The sequence below is a fragment of the Mauremys mutica genome, chromosome 1 (assembly GCF_020497125.1).
Source record: "Mauremys mutica isolate MM-2020 ecotype Southern chromosome 1, ASM2049712v1, whole genome shotgun sequence".
NCBI lineage: Eukaryota > Metazoa > Chordata > Testudines > Geoemydidae > Mauremys > Mauremys mutica.
The window spans coordinates 241,881,295-241,905,780 of record NC_059072.1 but is presented as its reverse complement, the minus strand read 5'-3'; the positions used below and the strand labels follow the sequence as shown (position 1 = coordinate 241,905,780).

Genomic DNA, 24,486 nt, shown 5'->3' with positions numbered 1-24,486 from the left:
TGACCCAGAGGACATTTGTTTTCAAAGACCACTCATGGCTAAAGGAAAAATTCCTGCTGATAACCGTCTGTGAGATGATTCTAGATTCTGGGCAAGTGGTTGGCTATCAGAGTGATACTCTCCTCAATGCAGAACTGCCACAACCTGATTGCCTCTTGGCAGAGCACCCTGGAGTGTTCTCCCCCTTGCCTGTTCACATAATACATCGTGATGATATTGTAGGTAAATATGTGAACCAATGAGCCCCCGATATGGTCCAGAAAAGTGTGATATACATTGTAGATGGCCCAAAACTCCAGCACTTCGATATGCAGTGAGGGCTACAGCTCTGATCACAGACCTTGAACTTTCAGCAACTCCAGATGGGCTCACCAGCCCATCTTGGAGGCATCAGAGACAGACCTGGATGGTATGGGCTGGATGAAGGGAGCACCCTGACAAATGTTCTCCAGGAGCATCCACCCCAGCAAGGAATCCTGGACCAGTGGAGGGAGATGGACCAATCTCTCCAAAGAGTGAAGAGTCAGATTGTAAACTGCCCTGAGCCACATCTGATGGAGGCAAAGACACAACCTTGCAAACTGGACCACCTGCATGCCAGCAGACATGTAGCCCAAGAGCCTGAGATACATCCAATGCATCATGGAAAGCTGAGATTGCAGACTAAGGGAAAGGTAGCGAATGACTGAAAATGGTCTGTCAGCAGAAATGCTCTCAAACTCGGAGAGTCTGTTAGGGCCCCAGTGAACTCTATTTTTTGAGTGGGAACCAAAATTGACTTTTCAGTGTTTAGAATGAAACCCAGATGGTTGAGCAGGCACAGTGTAATATTGATGTCCCCTCTGGACTTGCCTCTCAGTATAGCCAGTCGTCCAGATATAGGAAGATGTTGATTCCTTTCTTCCTGAGGTATGCTGTCTCCAAGTCCATGCATTTGGTAAAAACCCAAGAGGAAGAAGAGAGGCCGAAGGGCAATACCATATACTGAAGATGGAGCTCTGCTATGATGAATCAAAGGAACTTTCTGTGGCCCAATAGGTGTCCTGAAGGTCCAGGGCAGCAAATCAGTCATTCTGAGACAACGTGGAGAGGATAGTTAATAGAGTGACCATTTGGAACCTCTTGTATCAGATATATTTGTTAAGGCCTCGAAGGTCAAAAATGAGTCTTATCCTCCCTCGGATTTGGCAACAGAAGCCATGACCCCGGTGTTCCAGCAAAACCTCTTCCACCACTCCCAAAGTCAGAGAGTGAACCTGCTCAAGGAGCAGTACCTGGTGAGAGGGGTTCCTGAAGAGGGACAGGGAGGGATGGACAGGGACTGGATGGCATAGCCAGATTTGACAGTGCCTAGGACCCAGCTGTCAGTGGCGATCGAACCCCATGCATTGTGAAAGAAGGCCGTCCTGTCCCCAAATGGAAGGGACGGGGAGAAAGGAATGATGACTGGAACACTGCTCTGGACCAAGGAGTCAAAATGGATGCTTAACTGTGCCAGGGAGGGCACGTGGACTGGCCAAACCCCACACAAGACTGCCTCCCTCTATGGGATCTATGCCCCTTTCTGCGATAGTCCTGCTGTCTTGGGGGAGAGAACGGCTGCCCAAATGTGCGCTGTGGACGATACTGCTGCTGTTGACAACCACAGTGGTGCCTCTGCACTGTTGGTGTATATTCTCCCAAGGGCTGTTGGGTAGCTCTAGCGTCCTTGAAGAAGTGCAAAGTCTCATTTGTCTTATCCCAAAACTGCGTTTGGCCAAAGGGCAAATCCTCTACGACCTGCTGCACATTGAGAGTTATGCCCAAATTCTGCAGCCAGGAAGCCCTTCTCATGGCCACTGCGGTGGTCATCGCTCTGGCCGAAGATTCCAGCACAGACTGCAACTAAGTCTTAGTCACCAAGCAGCCTTCGATGACAAATGCCCGAAATGCCTCTCTTAAGGCTTATGGCAGCTGGTCTGCAAACTCAGACATAGCCATCCAGTTCACAAAAGTCATACTTGAACAGCAGTGCTTGCTGGTTAGCAATCTGCATCTGCAAGGAAGAGGAGGTATAAATCTTCCTGCCCATCAGGTACATTCATTTAGAGTCCTTATTCTTGGGAGTGGGCTTGTACCTGCCCTGATAGTCTCTATCATTCACCACAGTTACAACTAGGGAACGTGGGGCCTGATGGGAGTAAAAACCCTCACATCCCTCCACCAGAACGAAGTAGCGCTTTTCCTTGTGCTTTGCTGCAGGCGGTACCAAAGCCAGCATGCTCCAGAGGACAGTAGCAAGCTCAAGGAGTGCATCGTTAACAAGGAGGGAGACTCTCCCAGGGATAGATGGCTGCAGATAAGCACTAACTTATGGGTGTTCTCTTGAAAGAACTCCGTTTGAATACCCTGCAAAGCAGCCACACGCTGCAAAAGGTCCTAATATGCCCTGAAATCCTCCAGTACTGAAGGGGAGGAAGAGCCAGGCACCGCTGAATCATCCAGGGATGAAGATGACATGGTTAACTGTGCCAGAACCAGACCTTGCTCCAGGACTGATGAACCTGAATGGGACGACTATGGAGGCTCTGCGAGGGGAAGGCTCATTGGTGTCTGGGCCTGTAGTAGATCAATGATACCACCATAGACCTGGTCGGTTATCTCACCTTCACATGAGACGAGGAGTGGGACCACCATGACTAAGAAGTGTCTTACGGATTTCATGGAGGCCACTGGTATGGATAAGGCATGGTGGCCAGCAGACGCAAGGCCAGGTGGCCCTGTCCCAAATGTGAGATGAACACCAATCCTAGTACCCATAGCACTCCATAAATGGTCCCCCAATGTGGGTCAGGTGATGGCCAGCAAGAGAAGGAAGAGCCCAACCTGGATGCTGAAGAGTAGTGGGCTTCAGAGGATAAAGGTGAAACCATCCGTCAGATGCAAGCAACTGGTCTGACTAATCCATAGCCCAAAATGAAGGGAGCGAGCGCCAACAGCAGAAATGGTACCAGCAACACCAAGTATGCCTCCTTCGTTTCTGGTGCAAGAAGCAGTGTTGACGCCAAAGTTGGCAGCAGTACCAAGGTAACTGATGATGCTGAAGTGGAGGGCAATGAGTGCCGACACGGTAACGTTGGCGGCGCCAGGTGCAGGGGTGCCAAAGACACTCCTGGTGCTGGAGAGCCAAGCCCAGCAGCAGCCCCCATTTCACTGACTGTGAATGAGAAACAACAGAGTACGGTGCTGACAGACCCACAGGTTCAGCAGCCGGCCCAGCCAATAGGAAGATAAAGGAAGCAGCCCTGGCAAAGTCCTGGACCACGGGCAAGGTCGGGACAGAAAAGCAGAAGAAGTCCATTGCTACCAGATGCACCACCAGCGTGGAAAGAGACAGTGCCAGTATTGCCCTCATCAGTACTGGACTCAACGGATATCCTGGGGCTGGAACCGGAGACAACAGTAGAGGGTCCCTGACCTCCTTGTGTGGTACCAGGGAATGGTTGATGGGATTTCCTCCATCCTGTGCACCGGCATTCACCCCCGGCCTAATCCATGCTCCTTCTGAAGGAGGGAGACGAGTCTCCATGCAACGTGGAATGACCTGAGTCAGTCTTATGCGACCTATTCCTCAGTGCACTTGATGGGGGAAAAACTCCTTCATCTCTTTGGAGAGGCACCAGATCCAGGAAGCAAAGCAGAAGCACGCTCAGGACCGGAGAGCAACATCCGATCTGACGAGGGCCTCAGTGCCGAAGCAAGCCGCATGGCCTGTTTGAGCACCTAGTGCTTCAAACGAAGATCCCTCACCCACCTGAGTCTATTTGGTGAACGATCTATAAATGGGAAACCACTTCTTACTGTGGGCTTTGTGTAGGCACAGCAAGCACCTATGTGGGGATTTTTCTTGATGATTGCTCCCTCTCATGACGGACAATTTTTAACCCCTGGTAAGGGCAATACTAGGGAAACACAAATTATAACTAACTACAGCAACACTAACTAACTAACGCTATACTTAGGGTACTAATTTCTAGTTATATTTAGTTAAAGTCACTAAAAATAGAGGGATTGTGAGGTGAAAACCATGCAGAGCTCCAACTCCAGGCACAGGCAGTAAGAAGAAACTGATGGATGTCATGGCGGCACTGCCTCATATAGCCAGAGGAGGGGCTGTGGGCACAAGTGCCACCCCTCTACAGGTATTGCTTGGCAAAATTCTCTGGCTCCTGTGTGCTAGGTGTGTACACACCTAAGTGGAATACACAGCTGCATCTACTCAAAGAAGCCACCATGATAGCTGTCAGGTGGGGACTAATGGAAACTAGTGACAGTTCCAAGTTTCTAAAGTAGTAGAATGTAGTCCACTATATCTGACAGTGATGAGATTGTGAGTGGAATGTGTTTGAGGCCACACCAGCAGGCAAATCTTGTCCATTTTTGCAAGTGTAGCATGTAGGTGGTTTTCTGCTGGAGAACAGGCATATCTGACTGCTCTGAGTTCCATGGAGTTGATGTGCAGAGTGGTTTCCAGAGCTGTCCATGTGCCCCGGGCCATGTGGGTGTCTAGATGTGCTCCCCACCCCAACAGGAATGCGATAACTGCAGGGGGAAGGCAGCTGAAAGGGACTCCTGCACAAACTTTGTGAGGGTATTTCCACCAATTGAGAGATTCCTTTATGAAAGCAGGTATCAAAAGTAGTATAGTTAGACTGTGTCTGCTCAGGGAATTAACAGTCCTGAACCACTCTTGAAGGCATCCCATTCACAGTCTTGCATGGTATATAATGAAAGTATCAGCTGCCATAGGCCCCAACAGCTGAAAACAGTTCTTGACCAGGGTTTGAGGGCTGATCTGGACTGTACTGACTATGATGGATAGAGTCACGAATCTGTACATTGAGAGGTAGGCTCTTGCCCCTATTAAACTGAGATGAACTCATATTCTAACTTTTGCACAGGGATTAAGGTGGATTTTTGAATGTTCAATTGCAGATCGAATTGGAGAAAAAGAGGTCTATGGCTTCACAAGTTGCTTCCTGATCTTTCAGAAGCCAATTGTCTAGGTAAGGGAACACCATAATTCCCTTCTGTGGAGATGTCCTGCTACTACTGACATGGCCTTTTGCCGGGGGTGGGGGGGGGAGTCCTTCAACATTTGCAGAGTTTGTGCTTTCAGCAAACAGTTTGGTGCCATCAAAAGGAAGGTCTTGGCCATATCCTGGACCTCCTTGGGAAACCCTGAGAGCAGAAGCCAGAAGGCCCTTATAACTACAACCGTGGAAATCAAATGAGTGGCAGTATCACCAGAGCCAAAAGAGGCCTACAAAAATATGTTCAGGTGAGCAGTTGGCCTTCTGCAATAATTGCTGGAATTGCTCTCTATGTTCTGCTGGTAGATACTCAATAAAGGAGTTCAGCTTGGTATAATTTATATAGTTATACTTCACCATTGTGAAAGTAGAATGAATTATATTGTAAAAATAAGAATGGATTAAAGAAATGTTGTATGTACCTTTAAGCAGAAATAAGAAATGTTGAAATACAGGTGCCAGGAAAAGAAACATTAGGCATAAACAATGGTGCTAATGGCAAAACATTAACAGAAGATGGGTAAGGAAATAAGATATGCATGCCTAGCCCAGGTAAACTTATCTGATTCTGCTTCCTTTGTTATCTTGTTAAGTTCTCACCCTTTTATCTGTATAAATAAGATAGTTTGTGTCTTGCATGGTGCTCACATTATCTGGGTGTCATTAGCAGAGCGCTGTGCTAATAAAACAGAGTGGTCTGACAAACTGTGAGTCCTGAGTCTAACTTTGACACCATTAATGCCTGGTAGTTGGCGATTCTCAATTGTAAATGGCTGACAAATATCCTTTTCTACCAAACATGTTGAGGCGTTTATGATCTGTATCACAGAGCATAGATATAGCATGGTGCTGACTTCACAGCTTATTAACCCCCTTGACCATTAAGGAGTTAGGAAAGGAATGGGAAAATAAAAATGGAGTCCTCAAAGGTGACAAGATATTTTTGTCTGCACTCTTACACGTGGGCAGAATTGACGCTGGGGTATGCCAAATAACCTTTGCAGGATCCAGAAGGGCCTCGTTAACAGTTAGGGTAATTCGGGCAGATGAAACTGTCTGAAGGATGCCAAGTAGCTTATGATGTGGTTCTTTAACCGCCTCAAGATAGATCTGCAAACAATCTACAACCTTCTTGATAAGGTCCTGCCACTTTACAATTCGGAATTGCCAACTCTCAGGCATTAAATTATACCAAGCTCAACTCCTTTATTGAGCATGTACCAGCAGAACTTGATAATCTTTAGTTTTAACCATATTCTGAGTACCTGAGGAACCAGCAACCTGATGGGTTGAAGAGAAGTAGGGGCTGAAATCACTAAAGTCATTGGAGACTGCGACTTCTTTGAGGTAGGTTCCCTGGAAAACTCGAGGGATGGTCTCTGGGAATCTTATGAAAGGAATCGTGCCCTCAAGGAGTACGGTTCGGAGACAGTGGAGGCAGAGGACTTACTCAGAGGCCAACATACAGAGGAGGTCCCCAACCACTGTCAGAGGCTGGGCATAGTGAGCTCTCCATTGTGAGGAGTCAGTTAGAGCTCCCTGTTTTTTGATGGCTCTAGATTTTAACGCCAGACAGAAGTTGCACTTTTAGAAAATATGAGACTCCCCGAGGCAACAGATGCATGAGGAGTGTCAGTGAGTCATTGGGAATGCCCGCTGGCACAACAGGCAGCGTCTGAAACCAGGAGAACTTAGTATGTCCTCCCAATAAAGTAAAAACTCCCAGAAGAGGAGAATTGTTGATCTAAAAGCCATATATATATAAAAAATTTCTTTTCAAAAAAGCCGAAACAGCTAAAACTACTACTAAGTACTAACTACTAACTATACTAAGAACAACTATAATAAACTAAGTTCTAAAAGAGCGAAGGCGACACAGCTGGGGTAAAACAATGCAGACAACTGATAAGGCTTTGTCCCAGGCCAATGCGGATTCGAAAGAACTGAGGGTTGTTTCCCCATGCAGTGCTATCTAACAGCACAAAGCATGAGACTGAGTAACACACTTGCGCGGGCCAAATGGACACTGCTCTGAGAAATCTCCAATCAAAGGCACAGGGGGCACAAGAGCACCTGGAGTGGAGCACCTATAGGGACAGTACTCAAAGAATCAGCATAAAATTCCCACATCTTCTAGCCACAGGTGACCAATGTACAATCTGAAGAAGAACTGAACTGTATAATTAAGGAAATGATTCTGAGTGGGAAGTAACTGCAGGTTTACAAAGAAAATGAGTCTCAATTTTAACTCTGGAAAGGCTACTGCCTCTCCACAATATCTATAATTACCATATGTAAAAATCCAACATATACTGAATGATTTGTAATGACAAACATTTTCTCCCTTGTTGAGTTGAAAATACCACGTATTCAGTTTTACTTAACACATACCTTTTCTCTCAGCAGGCAGCGATCATGGATTGTAGACAAATATCTATAATGAATTTTAATCAGTTGATCTAAATCTTTGGCTTCTTCTACCTGATGCTGAAACTCCAAACCTGTACTGTGAAGAATCTTTAAAAGAGAAAGCAAGGAGTATTAACATGAATACCACCTCTATGACTGGAATCCCCATAGTTCTTTTCTCTACACTTCTCTGGGGAGTTCTTTTTATCAGGGATTTGGAGCAATCAAATTTTTGAATTGCTCCGCTCCAGCTCTGGGCAAAAACCTACTGGTCCGCGCTCCAGCTCCGCTCCAAAGACCTGCTTTTTCTAGTCTGAACCACAATTATTCCCTCACTCCTCCCCTCTTCTATCACTACCTTTGAGGTTCAGTCTTATGGCCACCATCCATATAACCAAAACCTGAACTCCTTCCAACTTGTCAACGATATTCTTTAATTTGATAGAGCAGCAGTTCTCAAACTTCATTGCACTAAGACTCCCTTCTGACGACAAAAATTACTACGCAACCCTGGGCGAGGGCCGGAGCCCAAGTCCTGCTGCCCCAGGGCCAAAGCCCTCAGACTTCAGATTCAGCCCCGAGCCCTAGCAAATCTAACACTGGCCTTGGTGACCCCATTAAAACGGGGTCACAAGTCACTTTGGGGTCACAACCCACAGTTTGAGAACCACAGCGACAGAGGCTGCTCTTGTACCATGGACTGAATATGCTACTTCTGTAGGTGTTGATTCAGGGCATGCTACCATCATTAGAAATCCCAGATCCCTGAAGGCCTAAGAATCAAGGGACTGGGACTGGAAATAGAACTCAGAACCTCTTGCATAACACAGAGCATCATCATTAAGTGGGCCAGCTTCCATCTATTCTCCTTTCAAAAAGAGTGTATTAACACAGAATGGCAATTCATATACAGTAGTAGGGTAAGTGTAAATCTACACAAGTTCCTGCTTCATTTAAGAGAATATAAACTTTTGGAAATGAACATTAGTTAACTCCCAGAGGCACACATGTAAAGACAACTTTTTCAGTAATGCTATTAGGAGTGCAGAATAACAGCAGCTTACTGAAATCTATTGTTTCTTTTGACATTAATGTCCTTTCTTTGTAAACCTTTGGGGTGAAAAGTTAGTCTGAAGAAAAGTGTTACTAATATCAAAGAATTATGTACATTAAAAACTCCTAAAAGTCTATTTAATATTTACTGATTTAAGATTTCTTACTTAAAATTCAAACAAACAACCAGCATGAATATTTTCAATATACATTCCTTTTTAGTTCAGGACTTAAACTAAACAAAACAGACATTACATGAAGACATTACTTATTTGCACGTTTAGTCAGAAGTTGTTTTGAATTATTAGCTATATTATGACTACTGTTAGAAATTCCTACAATACGTAAGTTTATTGTAAAAGGACGAACCCTGGTCATGATGTAGTTGTGCAAGCTGTTAACAAAATGCATGAGTTTCACTCTTAAGAGGAACATGCGGTGAATTTGTTGTTTTATAAGTTCTGTTTGTGATCCAAACTGAGGAACTGTCTCTTGTTCTAATTGAGGTCCTTCTTTAAGCTGTGGTTTTTCGGTAGCATTTACTAGTTCTAAAAAATGGAGAGGAAAAAGTTTGGGTGAATATTTATAATATAAATAGGTATTAACTGCATTTAAATATTAATGAAAACTAAAATGTATCCTTTTTATTAAAGAGATATACTGAAATAGCTTTTGTCCTTTAATTCAGATACTTATCAGTATCTACATAACAATCATATATTAAAATAGTAACTGGGAGGGGATATTATGATGCAATTAATTGTTTGCTACATATTAAAGTGCCAAGGTTGATATATTACAATATTAAAAAAATTACATGAACATAAACTCTTATCTCCACAAAGGGGAGAACACTTCAAAGCCCAGTTATACCCTTACAAATTAAAACTCATTTTAGCAAATTAGAAAGTACAGTTCTCAATACCTTCAGTGACACAACGATCCAATAGAGTTATAAAGGCCTTTAGGTGAAACCTGAGCCCAACCACTCAAACTCTCCGGATGACACAGTTATTTATTTTCAAAAGTTAACCAGGGTGGACTACTTTATATAAAACTCTTAATAGTATGAACACCAAAAGGCCACTGAAGTGGAATATTGGAAAAATCCCTGACCCTCCTCCCCAACAGTCCCACACACCCTACTGGTCTTGACCACACAATTAAAGAGCCCATAGACTTCCTGCCAGCACAGGAAAATTAAACTCCCAAGTACACATTCTGACCTATATAAATTGACTTTGTAGTTTATAAAGGGTAAGTAACTATTTTCACAATCACTTAGGACAGGAAGTAATGTTACTGGTAAAATCATGGCTGTATTTGCATTAGGATATGATGCACAGGACTTCCTTCAGTAGCTATGGCTGAAGAATGACCTAGCAACAAATCTCAGAGATTTGAAAAATCAAACAAAAAAACTAACTGTAGCTGAATTAAGGTATGGTAGGGGTCCTTTGCAGACAAAGTAGGATTGACCAATTCTGTATTTGGTGCCTAGATACCATACCACAGTGATTGTTGCAAAAGAAATGCCTCAATAAATATAGCCAGCTATATTTAATAGGTGTGTTAAATGAGACACAGACATGATGAATTCTGTAAAGCCATTAAGGATTCAACTAGTTTATAATCTCTTATCCTGGATGCTTATACATCCATTACCATAAATGAGAGAAATTTGCCCTCAAGATGGATGGATATTGCCCCCAGCAATGTCAATTTTACTTCAAAACTTGACTTCCAAAATCATATAACTGCTTACATATCAGGAAAGGATTCTCATCATGGGCCTTATTTGAACACCAATGAAGTCAATGGAAAGACTCCAATTCATTTCAGTGGGTTTAGATGAGGTTCCATGTGACTTTCACACTGCTCTGCTGAGCAAAATTAATTTAGCAACTAACTTTCCCAGCACCTTGTAAATGCTATGAACAGGAGCTATTATGCTGCAATACTGACTTTTCAAAAAGGCTACTGTAATACTGGGTGTATTCAAACAACTGTCACTAGCATGGATACCAATATGCCATAAAACAAGACCTTATACAGTCCTCGGAAGCCAAAAAAATCTTACCGCGTTATAGGTGAAACCGCGTTATATTGAACTTGATTTGATCGGCCGGAGCGCGCAGCCCCGCCCAGAGCGCTGCTTTACTGCATTATATCCGAATTCGTGTTATAGTGGGTGGCATTATAATGGGGTAAAGGTGTATTTTCAGTGATACAGATTTAAGATTAACAAGAAATATTTCAAGAAATTTCTTACCATCAAATCGTAAAACATCTAAGCTATACTTGGCCCACTTTATTTGTAATAAGAGAAGAAACACCTGATTGTAAATTTTTTGACATTCTAAACTTATAACTATATCCACAGGCCAAGGGACCTAAAGAGGAAAAAAACACAAAAACAACCCTTAATTTGATGGAGCAATTTGCTGTTATTTCAAATGTTTTTTTAAAATTAAAGCAAAAGAAACATTATTATATTTTACCTTATAGCTCAATGTTAAGCCATCTAAGGTATGGACAGGGAGTTTCTTCTTTCCTGTATCGATACTTTCAAAAGATATAGACAGCCTACAAAAAGAAACAAATACTCTAGTTGCCAATGGTTTGCACTAAGCCGGTGGTTATCTTAAAATGTTTTGTTTTAATCTGTCATTACTAAATATTAAGGATCAGATTTAACCTGGTAGGGAAAGATTTGTAAAGATACCTCTGCTCCGAGCTTTGTAAAAAGACTGTATAACATAGGGGTGGCCAACCTGTGGCTCCGGAGCCACATGCGGCTCTTCAGAAGTTAATATGCGGTTACTTGTATAGGCACCGACTCCGTGGCTGGAGCTACAGGTGCCAACTTTCAAATGTGCCGGGGGGTCCTCACTGCCAAACCCCTGGCTTTACCATAGGCCCATCCCCCACTCCACTCCTTTCCGCCCCCTTCCCTGAACCTGCCCTCGCTCCTCCCCATCCCAGAGCCTCCTGCATGCCATGAAACAGCTGATCAGGAGATGCGGGGAGGGAGCGGGAGGCATTGATTGGCAGGGCTGCCAGTGGACGGGAGGCACTGGGAGCGGGGGCAGGAGGGAGGGGAGCTGATGGGGGTGCTGCTGACATATTACTGTGGCTCTTTGGCAATGTACATTGGTAAATTCTGGCTCCTTCTCAGGCTCAGGTTGGCCACTCTGGTATAACAGAATTACTAATGAAGACACTATTGCAAGTGAATATATAAGGGAACTTATTGTGGAAGAAAACAAAAACAAATGTCTACAGGTAAAATTTAGTTCTAGAGAACAGATTAATTAGTGCTCTCATATTTTAAGTAGATAACAATCATATGTTTATTTCCACCATACTGCATTCTATAAATGCACACAATAGTTTCTAACACAAAACACAGTGACAGAATGACTCAAAGTGGTTGAACTTACAGCTATACTGATGACTAAGACCACAACAGAGCCTAATATTTATGTATTTCATAAATCTATCATTTCAACAGGAAGAGAGAAGGAAATTGAAAGGAAAAAAAGTCATTTTTACTCTAAACTTAATTCCATGCATTTTACCTTGAACTGTCCTCTGGGTAACGTTGTCCAACTGCTTCCTGGAGTTGGACATTTAGAAATGATACATTCTGCCAAGTTTCTTTTTCTCTTATTTTATCAAAAATAGATGTGTAGAAATCATACATAGTATCCCCAGCTTCAAGCAAAAAAAAGTTTCGCATTGCCTGCAAGTACTCTACCAGCCTGAACAGGGAATACAAATATACAAACATCTCTTCAATCTGCATTATATTCCTTTAACATAAAATGTCACGTTATGTAATGCAAACCTTTAAAAGTCTCATCATCACAAGAACTCCCAACTGAATCCCATACTCCAGTGAAGTCTACTATACATTATTTTTTTCACATAAACATCACTTAGGCCCAGATGTAGCAAAATACTTAACCATGTGCGTAGCTCAAAGCATTGAAAGTAGTGCCACTGACTTCAGTAGGACTAGTCATATACTCAAGCAGTTTTCTGGATCAGGCCCTCAGTTCAAGAACAGCTTTATGGGGAGAAATAGTGCATCTCGGGACCGACTGGCTAAGCAGCAGTTCTGCAGAAAAGGACCTGGGGATTACAGTGGACGAGAAGCTGGATATGAGTCAGCAGTGTGCCCTTGTTGCCAAGAAGGCCAATGGCATATTGGGCTGAATTAGTAGGAGCACTGCCAGCAGATCGAAGGAAATGATTATTCCCCTCTATTCGGCTCTGGTGAGGCCACACCTGGAGTATTGTGTCCAGTTTTGGTCCCGCCACTACAGAAGGGATGTGGACAAATTGGAGAGTTTCCAGCAGAGGGCAATGAAAATGATTAGGGGCTGGGGCACATGACTTACGAGGAGAGGCTGAGGGAACTGGGGTTATGTAGTCTGCAGAAGAGAAGAGTGAGGGGGGATTTAATAGCAGCCTTCAACTACCTGAAAGGGGGTTCCCAAAGAGGATGGATCTAGACTGTTCTCAGTGGTAGCAGATGACAGAACAAGAAGCAATGGTCTCAAGTTGCAGTGGGGTACGTCTAGGTTGGATATTAGGAGACACTGTTTCCCTAGGAGGGTGGTAAAGCACTGGAATGGGTTACTGAGGGAGGTGATGGAATCTCCATCCGTAGAGATTTTTAAAGCCCGGCTTGACAAAGCCCTGGCTGGGATGATTTAGTTGGTGTTGGTCCTGCTTTGAGCAGGGGATTGGACTAGATGATCTCCTGAGGTCTCTTCCAACCCTAATATTCTATGATCTATCTAACTGCAGAACCTGAAAAAATTCCAACGTCATTGGGAGTTTCACCTAAGTAAGGGCTCCAATATCAGTTCCTTATCTGTTAAAAAAGGGGAAGAAGGGGTAGTAGTACTTCCCTATTTCACAGAGGTGCTGCGAGGATGGATACATTTAAAGACTGTAAGGCAATTACTATGGTGATGGGGGCCACATGAGTAATAGAAAGACTGACTTAGGACCAGGTCAGAGGTCATGAGATCAGGTCACTTTACTCAACTCAGCATGACAATATCACATAATTAGTGGTAGTGTAATGGCCAAATTCAAATTTAGATAATCGTATTCTGTCTTCCTAAAATTTCTTCTATATTTTCAGCTGATTGTGTGAGAAAGCCTGGTTCCACTGAAGTCAATAATAGCTTTGACATTGACTTAATTGGGGCTAGGATTTTACACATTGTTCTTTCTAGGAATATTTATATTTGTCAATTTTTAACTGTTTTCATACTTCTCTACCCAAAAGTACTTAATACCATAATCTAGTGTATTAAGACGTGTGTTTACCTTTAAACATTTAATTAAAGCAAATGTTGTAAAATACTACATTTTTATCAAGCTGCTTACACTTTACTTTTTCTTTGATTATCATTATTTGTATTACAATACTGGTTAGAGACCCAGTCTGAAACTGGACACCCACTGTGCCTCATGCTGAATAAATATACAGTAAGAAACAGTTCCTTCAAAAAAGACCTTACAAACTAAGGGCTTGTCTACATTTAAAATGCTACAGCGGCACCATAGTGCAGCTGCACTTCAATGTAGGTAGCACCTACACTGACTGGAGGAATTCTCCCATCAGTGCACGTAATCCACTTCACTGAAAGGTGATAGCTAGGTCCTCCGTTGACCTAGTGCTGCCTACATGGGGACTTAGATCAGCTTGACTATGCCACTCAGGGATGTGAATTTATAATATCCAAATGATGCAGTTATGCCAACATAATTTTCTATTGTAGACTAGGCGTAAGTAGGTAATACAGACAAAGGGATAGAACACAAAAGAACAATGAACAGAGTGATGGTTGGAAAATATTATGTTAATTCCGCATATTATTAGTGCTTTTGTTATTGTTTATCACAGCAGAATTAGAAGAGAAGATTAAACAGTTTGTAAAAGATTTCAACTACAAATCAATTTTCTTAAAATAATTGGTGCTTTTACAGTATGATATACCAATGATAATGGAATATGTTTTTTAAGTAGGACCTAATTTCATTTCTTACCTGTAATCCTTCTTTAAAGTTTGCATTAGGTTGCCACAGCATTCCAGATATTGCTTATCTATGTGAGGATACAGGCAAGACCTCAGTGTCAGTTCAAATGTCTGGCATGTCACTGATTCAGAGGATCTATCCACGCAAACATCACCACCAGTAAATTTCTCATGAAAGTCACTTTGCTCCAAATACAGCCTTCAAAATTTAAAAAAAAAAAAACATTGCTTAGCTGGAAAGGAATTGATCCATATACCACCTAACAGAATGTGTCATATATTTAAAACTTTGTGGTCTCATTTAGCTTTCTGCTTAAAAAAAAAAGGCATTGAAAAAGTAGTAAAAAGTTCATTCCAGTACTGGTAACTCAATGGATATTAGTGCCTTAACTCAGACAAGCCCATTATTTTGAGTGACTATTCATACAACCTTTGTATAACAAGGTAGAAGAGTACTAGTTTGGATGATGTGCTATACCACCTAATCACTCACTGTGTTTATGCCAGTTCTTGTTGTAGTTCTGAGAAGCAATACCAGTATAAATACTGTAGACCTCAATAAATAAGAAAAAAATATTTGTTTTATATGATCTTTTAGGGCTAGACTGTGATGTAAGGTCTAAACAAGGGGTTATCAGTTTTCATATATTCCAAGCCAGAAAGGATCACTGTGGTTGTCTAGTCTGTCCTCCTGTATAACACGTCACAGAATTTCCCCAAAATAATTTCTACAGAATATATTTTAGAAAAACATCAACCTTGATTTAAAAATTGCCAGTAATGGAAAATCCACTCTGACCCTCAGTAAATTGTTCAACTGGTTAGTTATCATCACTTAAATATTTACACCTTATTTCCAGTCTAAATTTATCTAGCTTCAACTTTCAGCCACTGGATGCAGCTATATCTTTCTCTGCTAGACTGAAGAGTCCATTATCAAGTACTTGGTTCTCCCTGTAGGTACTCAGATGGTAATCAAGTCATCCCTTAACACTCTCTTTGTTAAGCCAAATAGATGGAGCTTCCTGAGTCTACCATTACTAAAGCATGTTTTCTAATCCTTTAATCATTCTTGGGGCTCTTTTCTGAACACACTTCAATTTATCAACATCCTTCTTGAATTGTGAACACCAGAACTGGACACAGCATTCCAGCAGAAGTTGCAAAAGTGCCAAATATAGATTTGGGTAGCCTGCGTATGGCTATAAGAGGGGGATCTTACTTCAATGCACAGTCACATAGCTCAACTCATAATCTCTCTCTTAATGAGATAAGACAAACCTTGGAAGTCAGGAGAACTCCAGCCCTAGGTAGGGGTAGAAATACGTTACTGGAGCCAACTATTGGATCTCTAGAAGACAGGTAATAACATGTGTTGGGGGGCGGGAAGAAAACACAGCCACTCTCCCTCCCAACCCTCACCAGAAGGTGGGTGTTTCCTTGCTCCATATGGTGTCCTCCAGTGGAGGACATGGGTCACTGGGACGACCGGAGAGAATCATAGATTATTAGGGTTGGAAGGGACCTCAAGAGATCATCTAGTCCAACCCCCTGCTCAAAGCAGGACCAATCCCCAAATCCTTAAATGGCCCCCTCAAGGATTGAACTCACAACCCTGGGTTTAGCAGGCCAATGCTCAAACCACTGAGCTATCCCTCTCCCCACAAGGGGGAGCCCAATGTGTCTTTCTTCTCTTCCCTTTCCCACCACCCTGCTACAGCAGCTCTAGCAGCAACCTGGGGTTCCTAATGAATCACATGCTGCTGCCTGCTGTTGTGGCAGCAATGGCAGCTTGGCCTTAAAATTTTCCTGTCCAATTATTACTTTGGCACACTGTCAACAACATTTCCCAGAGAAACTAGTAAGAGAAGGTAAATGGCAATTTGTAACAGTATATATCTCAGCAAAAGCTGGACAGAATTTAATCGGACAAAGAAAAGGTGCTCTGGTAGCCTGAAGGCTTTCCCCCACTGAATACCCAAGGCCAATTGCAAACAACAAAGGGATAAGAGTCTCAAAAATAAGATTGCAAAAAAAATTTTTTAGAATGAAAAGTGTTAGGCAACTTAAATATAGTGGTCACTACTAAGGGCTGCTCTACACTAGAAAATTAGATCAACCCATCTCCTTCCCTATTTAGGCAGTGCTAGGCTCACCGAAGAATTCCAGACTCTTGAGGTGGTGGATTAACTACGCCAAAGGGAGACCCCTTCCCATTGGCATAGGTAGTGTCTGTTGTGCTGAAGTGCTACAGTAGTGCACTAACTCACCTTATAATATTAATACTGTTGGAAAATCTTTGGGTCAGACATTTAACACTTAGGGTATGTCTATATGTACAGAACTGCAGTGGCTTAGCTGTACTGATACACCTGCGCCGCTGCAGTGTGTCTGGTGAAGACACTCTACGCCGACAGGAGAGAGCTCTCCTGTCAGCATAAAAAAACCCACCTCTGCAAGTAGCATAAACTATGTCAATGGGAGAAGCTCTCCCACCGACACAATGCTGTGCACACGAACACTTATGTTGCTGTAACCTATGTCACTCAGGGGTGGAATATTCACATCCCTGCGCAACATGAATTTTGCAGACATAGGCTATAGTGTCGACATAGCATTAGTAAGCCAAAGCCAATTAGTTTATCAAAGCAGGGTAAAAATCATCATTACAATACAGCAAAAGCTATCAACAACAGGTAAAATCATTGTAGTGCAAGTCTGGTTTCCACCACTTCAGAGCAGAGATTGTCTTGATTGACAAAAGGACTGAGTTAACCAGCCTATCAACTTTTAAGAGAATATTCTCATCCACTGAGAGAGATTATGTACACAGGTCAACTATTAATTACAATATTCTTATAATACATTGTATTACCTGTTAAACTGTAAGGTTAACTTCACAATGAAGGCTTTTAAATACAACCAAGAACTAAAGGCACCATTGTTACATTAGAACTCTTTTTGAGAAGCCGGAACACCGATCTACCTATTGGTACGCAAGAGAAATAAATAGCTAACATTCTCACCACTAATTATTACGACCCATGTAAGACTGTTAAAATCAATGTGTTGCTGCTCTGCTAGTTTCCTCACATTACCCTATCACAAAGGAACAATTATTTTTGTGGCAATTAACCTTTTTCCTGAAATGTTTGTTTTAAACTACTGTAAGTACCACAGTAGAATTTTGCAAGATACATCTTTGTGATGATCAGCCAAAGAGAAACATGTTGATTCAAATGAAAGACATTTTACATAATGTGCCACGCATACACATTAAAAATATTACATTTTGCTACAGCATTTGTTCTATCATAATTCATTTGAGAAATTATATCTAATTTTTTGTAATAAAATTTTCTATGCTAGAGACAGTTCCTATTTTCTATACTAAAAACATTTAAGTCCTGCTAGATGTAGCAGGCATATACAGAACTGTTCTTGAATACTCATTTTAATAATTTATATTTTTAATGAATCTTTGGCCAGTCATAAGCTGCCTGGGACAATGCTTAGCCAGTTCCCCTTTAGGCTTGTTCCTGAGCTTGTCTGTTTTAAGCAGCAAGAGCAAAAGTTTATGCCTTGTGGCTTCTGACAACACAGTGGTGACATTGGTATCTTTCAGGTGTTCAATTACCTAGCAAAGTTAATAGCCAGCAATGGATCATGAACATCATCCAGTTCTAAGTGTCTCTCTGCTATAGACTGCATCTTTATCAAACTCTGCTTTGTAGCTTGTTGTTCTGTAATAATATCTGGAACAGATTCTTCCCCATGCCGCAGACGGGACTGCACAGACTCCAGAAATAGTGTGTACAAACTCTTTCGTTCTGCATCTGAAGTGCATAGTAAAATATATGGTAAATATTATTCTAAGAAACAGTGTTGATTACAGGTCTGTCGCCTCTTATGCGCATTTAACATGCGCGATTTCAGATTTACGCGGTCGGCAAAAACAAAACAAAAAAAAAGAAAAACAATTTTAATACTGTACCTGTAGTGCAGGCGATTCTGCCCGCCATTCAACTCAACGTAATTTTGACTATATGAGGTTTTCGCTTTACGCACTAACCGCGGAATGGAACCCCCGCATAAGACAAGACTTGCCTGTATACTAGAAAAACTAAGTTAAGGAGATTAACATAAACCCAGTTTTGCTTGCTATATTTCCATATGCAGCATCAACAGTATCTAAGCTGTGATTCACAAGGTACATAAGCACATATCTAACTTTAAATATTTATATTAATAGGCCTATTTATATGCTTAATGTTGGGTACATACTGAAATATCTTGCTAACTGAGACCTAAAATATGAAATTAATATTTTCAGAAATATTAAACCCTTAAAGACAGTGGATATAAAGTAACTGTCAGCCATTAATACAAAACTTGTTTTCAATGAGTTTATCCTCCCATGCCAAAAGGGATAACACAGATATAAAAAGTGGTCGCAAAACAGTTCAAAGCCAGCTCACTCTACATTTAAATAGAAAGGGACTTGTATAACCTACAAATAGCTAATTTATATTGACCCATGTGAAGACAACAGACATCACAGCTCCCACTACTGTCCTTTGTGTATCATAATTCATGCTGGTTACTCCAAATATTCAGCATGCTTATAGTTGTATCAATCTCTTTGGGCAGATCACCAACAGGCTTTCCTCAAATCAGGAATCCTATTTATTACCTATCATCCCTAAACCAATGAACTACTCGGTAATGGGAACCAACTGATTAATCACATAATATGAAAATAGTTTTATGGTTTGAATAAAGATCTTAAATAGTACAAACTAACAAGAGAGAATATAAAATATTTAAGAGCAACTTAAAACTGAGAAAAGCGAATAAATTCTGAATTAAGGTAAAAATTCAGTTCTTCTCACATTGTTGTGTGTGTTGCATGTGTCAGGGGTCTTGGAACAGAACCAGTTTCAAATCAGATGTGAAGTTACAAACCACACAGTGCAAGCATAACAAGGAGAGTTATATACTAAACAGTGGATTATAATGGAAACACTAATACACCCTAAATACACAAATGCTGTTAGATACAGAGAAGAATATTTTACACAACTTATTTTCACCTCTTGATGCAGCTTGCCGTGGAGAATCATCTTTGGATTGTAGGTTCTTCAACAATTGCATGGACTTTCCAGCCATGATGATTTGTTTTAGTACTGGTTTCAGAAAGGAGACCATTGTGTGCTGCCTACTTGAGGGAGCCTGATCACTGCCAGAGCTGGCACTGGCATTATCACTCATTTTCTCTTCATTCTCCATCTTTTCTGACACACTATATAATGTGTAGGTAGCATACCAAAAATCCCTGTGATTAACTGGGACATTTTTGTTTCTACAACGGAGAGAAAAAATCGTTACACTTTATCCTTTTAAAAAGATAAATCTTGCCTATTGAATAATAATATAAATCTTTCATTTACATTTCACCTTCTATTTGGAATGATTCCAACACACTATAGAAATGACAGAATCATAGAAATGTAGAAATGGAAGAGAGCTCGAGAAGTCACCAAGTCTAGCCCCTGCACTGAGGCAAGATGAAGTCAACCTACAGTCTAGACCATCCCTGACAGGTGTTTGTCCAACCTGTTCTTTAAAACCTCCAATGATGGGGATTCCACAACCTCACTTGGTAGCCTATTCTAGAGCTAAATGACCCTTATAATTAGAAAAGTTTTCCTAACAGCTAACCTAAATCTCTTGCTGCACATTAAGCTCATTACTTCTTGTCCTATATTCTGTAGACTTGGAGAACAACTGATAAGTCTTCTTTGTAAAAGCCCTTAACATATTTGAAGACTCATCAGGTCTCCACTCAGTCTTCTTTTCTGAAGACTAAACGTGCCAAGTTTTAAATCTTCCATCATGGAAGGGTTAGAAAACCTGGCCTATCATATTTGATACTCTCCTCTGGGCTCTCTCCAATTTGTCCACATCTTTCCTAAAGTATGACATCCAGAACTGAACACAATACTCCAGATGAGGCCTCACAAACACCAAGTAGAGCAGGACAATTAGCTTCTGAATCTTGCATACAACGCTCCTGTTCAGCCACTCCAGCATGTTATTAGCCTCTTCCGCAACAGTGTCATGTTGCTGACTCAGTCAATTTGTGATTCACTATAACTCCCAAATCCTTTTCAGCAGTACTACCACCTAGCCAATTACTCCCCATTTTGTATTTGGGCATTTGATTTTTTTCCTTTCTAAGTGAAGAACTTTGCAACTATCTTTATTGAATAACACACACAAAATAATCATTTAACCTATGACTGACACACAGCCATCTCTAGAATGATGGTAACTTTAACATTGCACAGAATCATTGCACAATAGATTATTAGAACAAGAAACATGAGACTACTTGTGACAGGGTGGATTAGTGTCCTGACACACCCATCCCAAGAAAGGAGCAGAACAGTAGTCCTTCAAGCAGCCTAGAGTAGCTGTAGGGGAAGCAGCCAATCAGGGCCCAGGAGGGCCATATAAATGGAGTAGCAGAGCCAGAGACAGTCGGTTCCTTCCTGGAGCTGGAGGAGTACATATAGTGCTCCTGGCCGGCCAAAGGGAACTGCAGCACCATAGACAGCTCAGAGCTGGCTCCTGAGCCTGAACTTAGATGAGCCCTGAGGTAAGGGTGAAGCTTTGGTGAAAGTGGGGCCATGGGGTAGTGGCCCTTGGAATTGAAGGCAGTTTTGCTAAAGGGACATGGTGGCACATGGCTGCTATTCTTAGGGTCCCTGGGCTGAGACCCAGAGTAGTGGGTGGGCCTGGGTCCCCTGCATAGGCCACTGGGGAACTGGCCTACAATCAGACAGTGATAAACCCCTAGAAGGGGAACTGAACTACTTAGTGGCCCAGCTGGAGAGCTGAGACCAAGACAGATCAAGAGGGCAAAACCATTGTCTCCAGAGAGAAAGCCCTGGTGGTATAGCCCAATACCAGGGCTCAAACTATTTAAAGATCAGAGACCCACCAGCCCAGAAGGGGTGCTTGTGTGAGATGGGTGCCATGCCCTTACACTACTATATACAACTGAAATCCAGGAGAAATGTAGGTAACCAGACCAAAACCTCAAACTGGAATTTATCCAGGAGGTTAATTATTCAAAGTGCCATGGATCTTTAATTACAAATGATTGATGCTTTTAGGTTAATTTAATAAATAAAATAGAAAAACCTACATCACTATGTATGAGTCTCCATACAAATAACTAAAGTGAAACTGAATACCACACAATGCACACGTCTGAAATACCTCAAAATTTAATACCCAACAGATGCACTACAATACTTTAATAGCTTCTGTTTTAGCACTTCCCAGTAAAAAAATAGGTAAAACAATTCTCCTGGGAAGTTAAATTTATAGATAAGGCTTCCTACTCAACTACTGTTAGTTAACTGATAAAAATAATCTAACTGTACATTAATGCCATCCCAAATAGGCGAGAGTCCTGTTTTAATTGAAAGTCTTAGACCCAAAGGAAAAGAAATACAATAGGTCACAACAACATTATTAAGGTAAAAGTTCTGGTCCCAGCAGTTAATCTTTTTCCACAGTAAACAAAATCTGTTTCCCCACAGGTCATTCAAAGTGCTTAGTTTTTTTAACCAATTGCTATTACTTGTTGAACAGCTAGAAAAAAGCTTGAGTAATATTACACAACGCAAAACAGCTTAATAGCTATAGACAGCTATAACACAAAATTTTAGTACTTCTGCATTTTTCTATTTTAAACTACTATACTGTAAAAAAGTGATCATGAAAATGTAATATGCAAACAGAACTAATTCTTCTAACTGATGCTGAAAGGAGTATGCAAATAACTCAAGACATTGTTTTATCTTATGTTTCTATTCCAAATAGCAATAGGTTTATATCACTATCTTGCCATGTATTAGGAAAAATCAATTTTATTTTATTATGGGTATATTAATTTAGGAAAATAATTAATTTAATTTTTTAAAAAACTGAATATGTGTGGTTTGATGGCCAACTTCATATTTTTAATTTTGCATTTTTCCAAATTAACTCATTTCTATACCATATCAACAACTACTGGGGTCATGGTCTCACTACCTCATGTTATTTCTCCCATGTAGACTAGAAATGGATAAAAAAAGTTGGATTTTTTAAAAAACAGATTTCTAGCTGTTTTATCAAATGAAATTATTGTCATGCCACCATCCAGTTTGTCTCTTCTTCAACAGCTATAATGTTTATGTAGGCCACAATGTTTTGACCTGTTCATCATCATCATCCATACCTCTGAATGATAAATTCCTTAGCAGGATCAAACAAGTTACCATGGACAATCCACTCATCCACTGTCTGCAAATATGGCCTTACTGTTTCAACCCAGAGAGAGAAGAGGAGGGATACCTGAAATGAAGAGTAAACACCAGTTGTTGTGGGATTTTATAAATGTTGGGCAAAATTACACAGACTATCTCAAATAAAATAGCTACTATACACTGCAGAGAAGCCAATCCAAAGAATTGTGCAAATATATATTTACAGTATGCACATGTACATAAATTTTTTTTTTTAAAACTTGACTGTCGCAACCTGATACGCAGTTATGGCTCTGTATGGCCAATTGTTGGTCCACGGCCATCTTGTCCTGTTAAAAGGACAAGGCAGCCTCCATCTTGGACCAGGTTCTTGTTGCATAGGAAAGGGCAGAGACCTAATCCTGCCCAGCAACACTAAAGTGCTGTGTGTACTTTCCTGCTTTTTTTTTTCTGTTGGGCCCGGTCGTCTGGAGGTCAGGCTAGTTCTGCCCAGCAACTCCAGAGTACTGTATGCAGAGACCTAATTCTGCCCAGATACCCCAGTGTGCTGTGTGCAAATCCTGCCGGCGTGGGGGGCAACAGCTCGAAGCCTGGAGGGAGGGGGAACCAGGGACCAATCAGATGTTGACACGAGTGAGTGAGACCCTTTCTATAAAACTAGGTTTCCCCCCAAAATCTTTGTGGAGTGTCCGCATGTCAGCTGAAGGGCCTGATCAACCTTTTGGCCAGGGTCTCCTCCCGGTATAGCTAGCTCGTAGTGTGGAGTATCCGCGTGTCAGCTGAAGGGCCTGATCAACCTTTCAGCCAGGGTCTCCTCCCGGTATAGCTAGCTAGTGTCGTCTCATTTTGGATTTGTTATCGCTTTGGATTTATCGTTTTGGATCCATTCTATCAGCTCGTCATGCTTCTGGTGTCTGCTCTGCTGGTCAGCTGCGCCTGGAGTGCGGTATTTGCTTTCTAATTTCTGACAGTTTACTTACTTAGCTTCCTCTTTTTTTCCCCCTTCCTAACTCGGTACCAAGTGTGTATACAGTATATGAGAGTTGAATTATTGAGCTCATAATTGCACAGTTGTTTAGTTTGTATAGTTGTTCTGGGTTTTAGTAGATAGTTAATTGTAGACTGTTTTAAGTTGTGTGAGTTACTGCTCTGTCTTTGTCTGGAGTGTTTGGTGCTAGGTGCTGTCTCCACCTGAGGATTAGCTGACCAAGGGGTTTCTGTCCCCGCGGTCTGTGTGAGTGGAACCTGCACAATCGCAGCCGCACCACACTCTGGGTAAAACCCTTAGTGTGAAAGCAAGGGCGGTTGAGGCAGTGGCCTGTGGGTCTCTTTTCTGTGTTGCACCGGGCACCGCTCTGACGCACCCGATTTCCTCCTTGTGTAATTGGTGTGTCTGCCTACTCAGTGTGAAGCAGTGAGCAGTATAGAGTTGTATTGTTAATGATTTTTGGGTGTGTTTATATTGTTTAATAACATCCCAGCTAAAAAATTGCCTCTCTCCCTTGGCCCAAGTTGTAACTTTCCCCCAAATAAACGCAGCCACTTGGCTTTAAACTTAATTCTGGT

At 41.6% G+C, this 24,486-nt stretch overlaps 1 protein-coding gene across 6 annotated transcripts in view; it reads right to left on the bottom strand.

Annotated features, from left to right (window-relative positions):
- Positions 1-24,486, bottom strand: part of TUBGCP5 (tubulin gamma complex associated protein 5) — a 62,587-nt gene that overhangs the window by 9,442 nt on the left and 28,659 nt on the right. For all 6 annotated transcript variants that reach the window (XM_045004892.1, XM_045004884.1, XM_045004866.1 and 3 more), the window contains 9 exons: positions 22,893-23,008; positions 19,690-19,958; positions 18,234-18,432; positions 14,607-14,795; positions 12,116-12,298; positions 11,036-11,120; positions 10,807-10,927; positions 8,904-9,082; positions 7,464-7,589 (listed from right to left, as the gene is read on the bottom strand). In XM_045004892.1, coding sequence (XP_044860827.1) covers positions 7,464-7,589; positions 8,904-9,082; positions 10,807-10,927; positions 11,036-11,120; positions 12,116-12,298; positions 14,607-14,795; positions 18,234-18,432; positions 19,690-19,958; positions 22,893-23,008 — 1,467 coding nt within the window. The remainder of the gene's footprint in view (positions 1-7,463; positions 7,590-8,903; positions 9,083-10,806; positions 10,928-11,035; positions 11,121-12,115; positions 12,299-14,606; positions 14,796-18,233; positions 18,433-19,689; positions 19,959-22,892; positions 23,009-24,486) is intronic.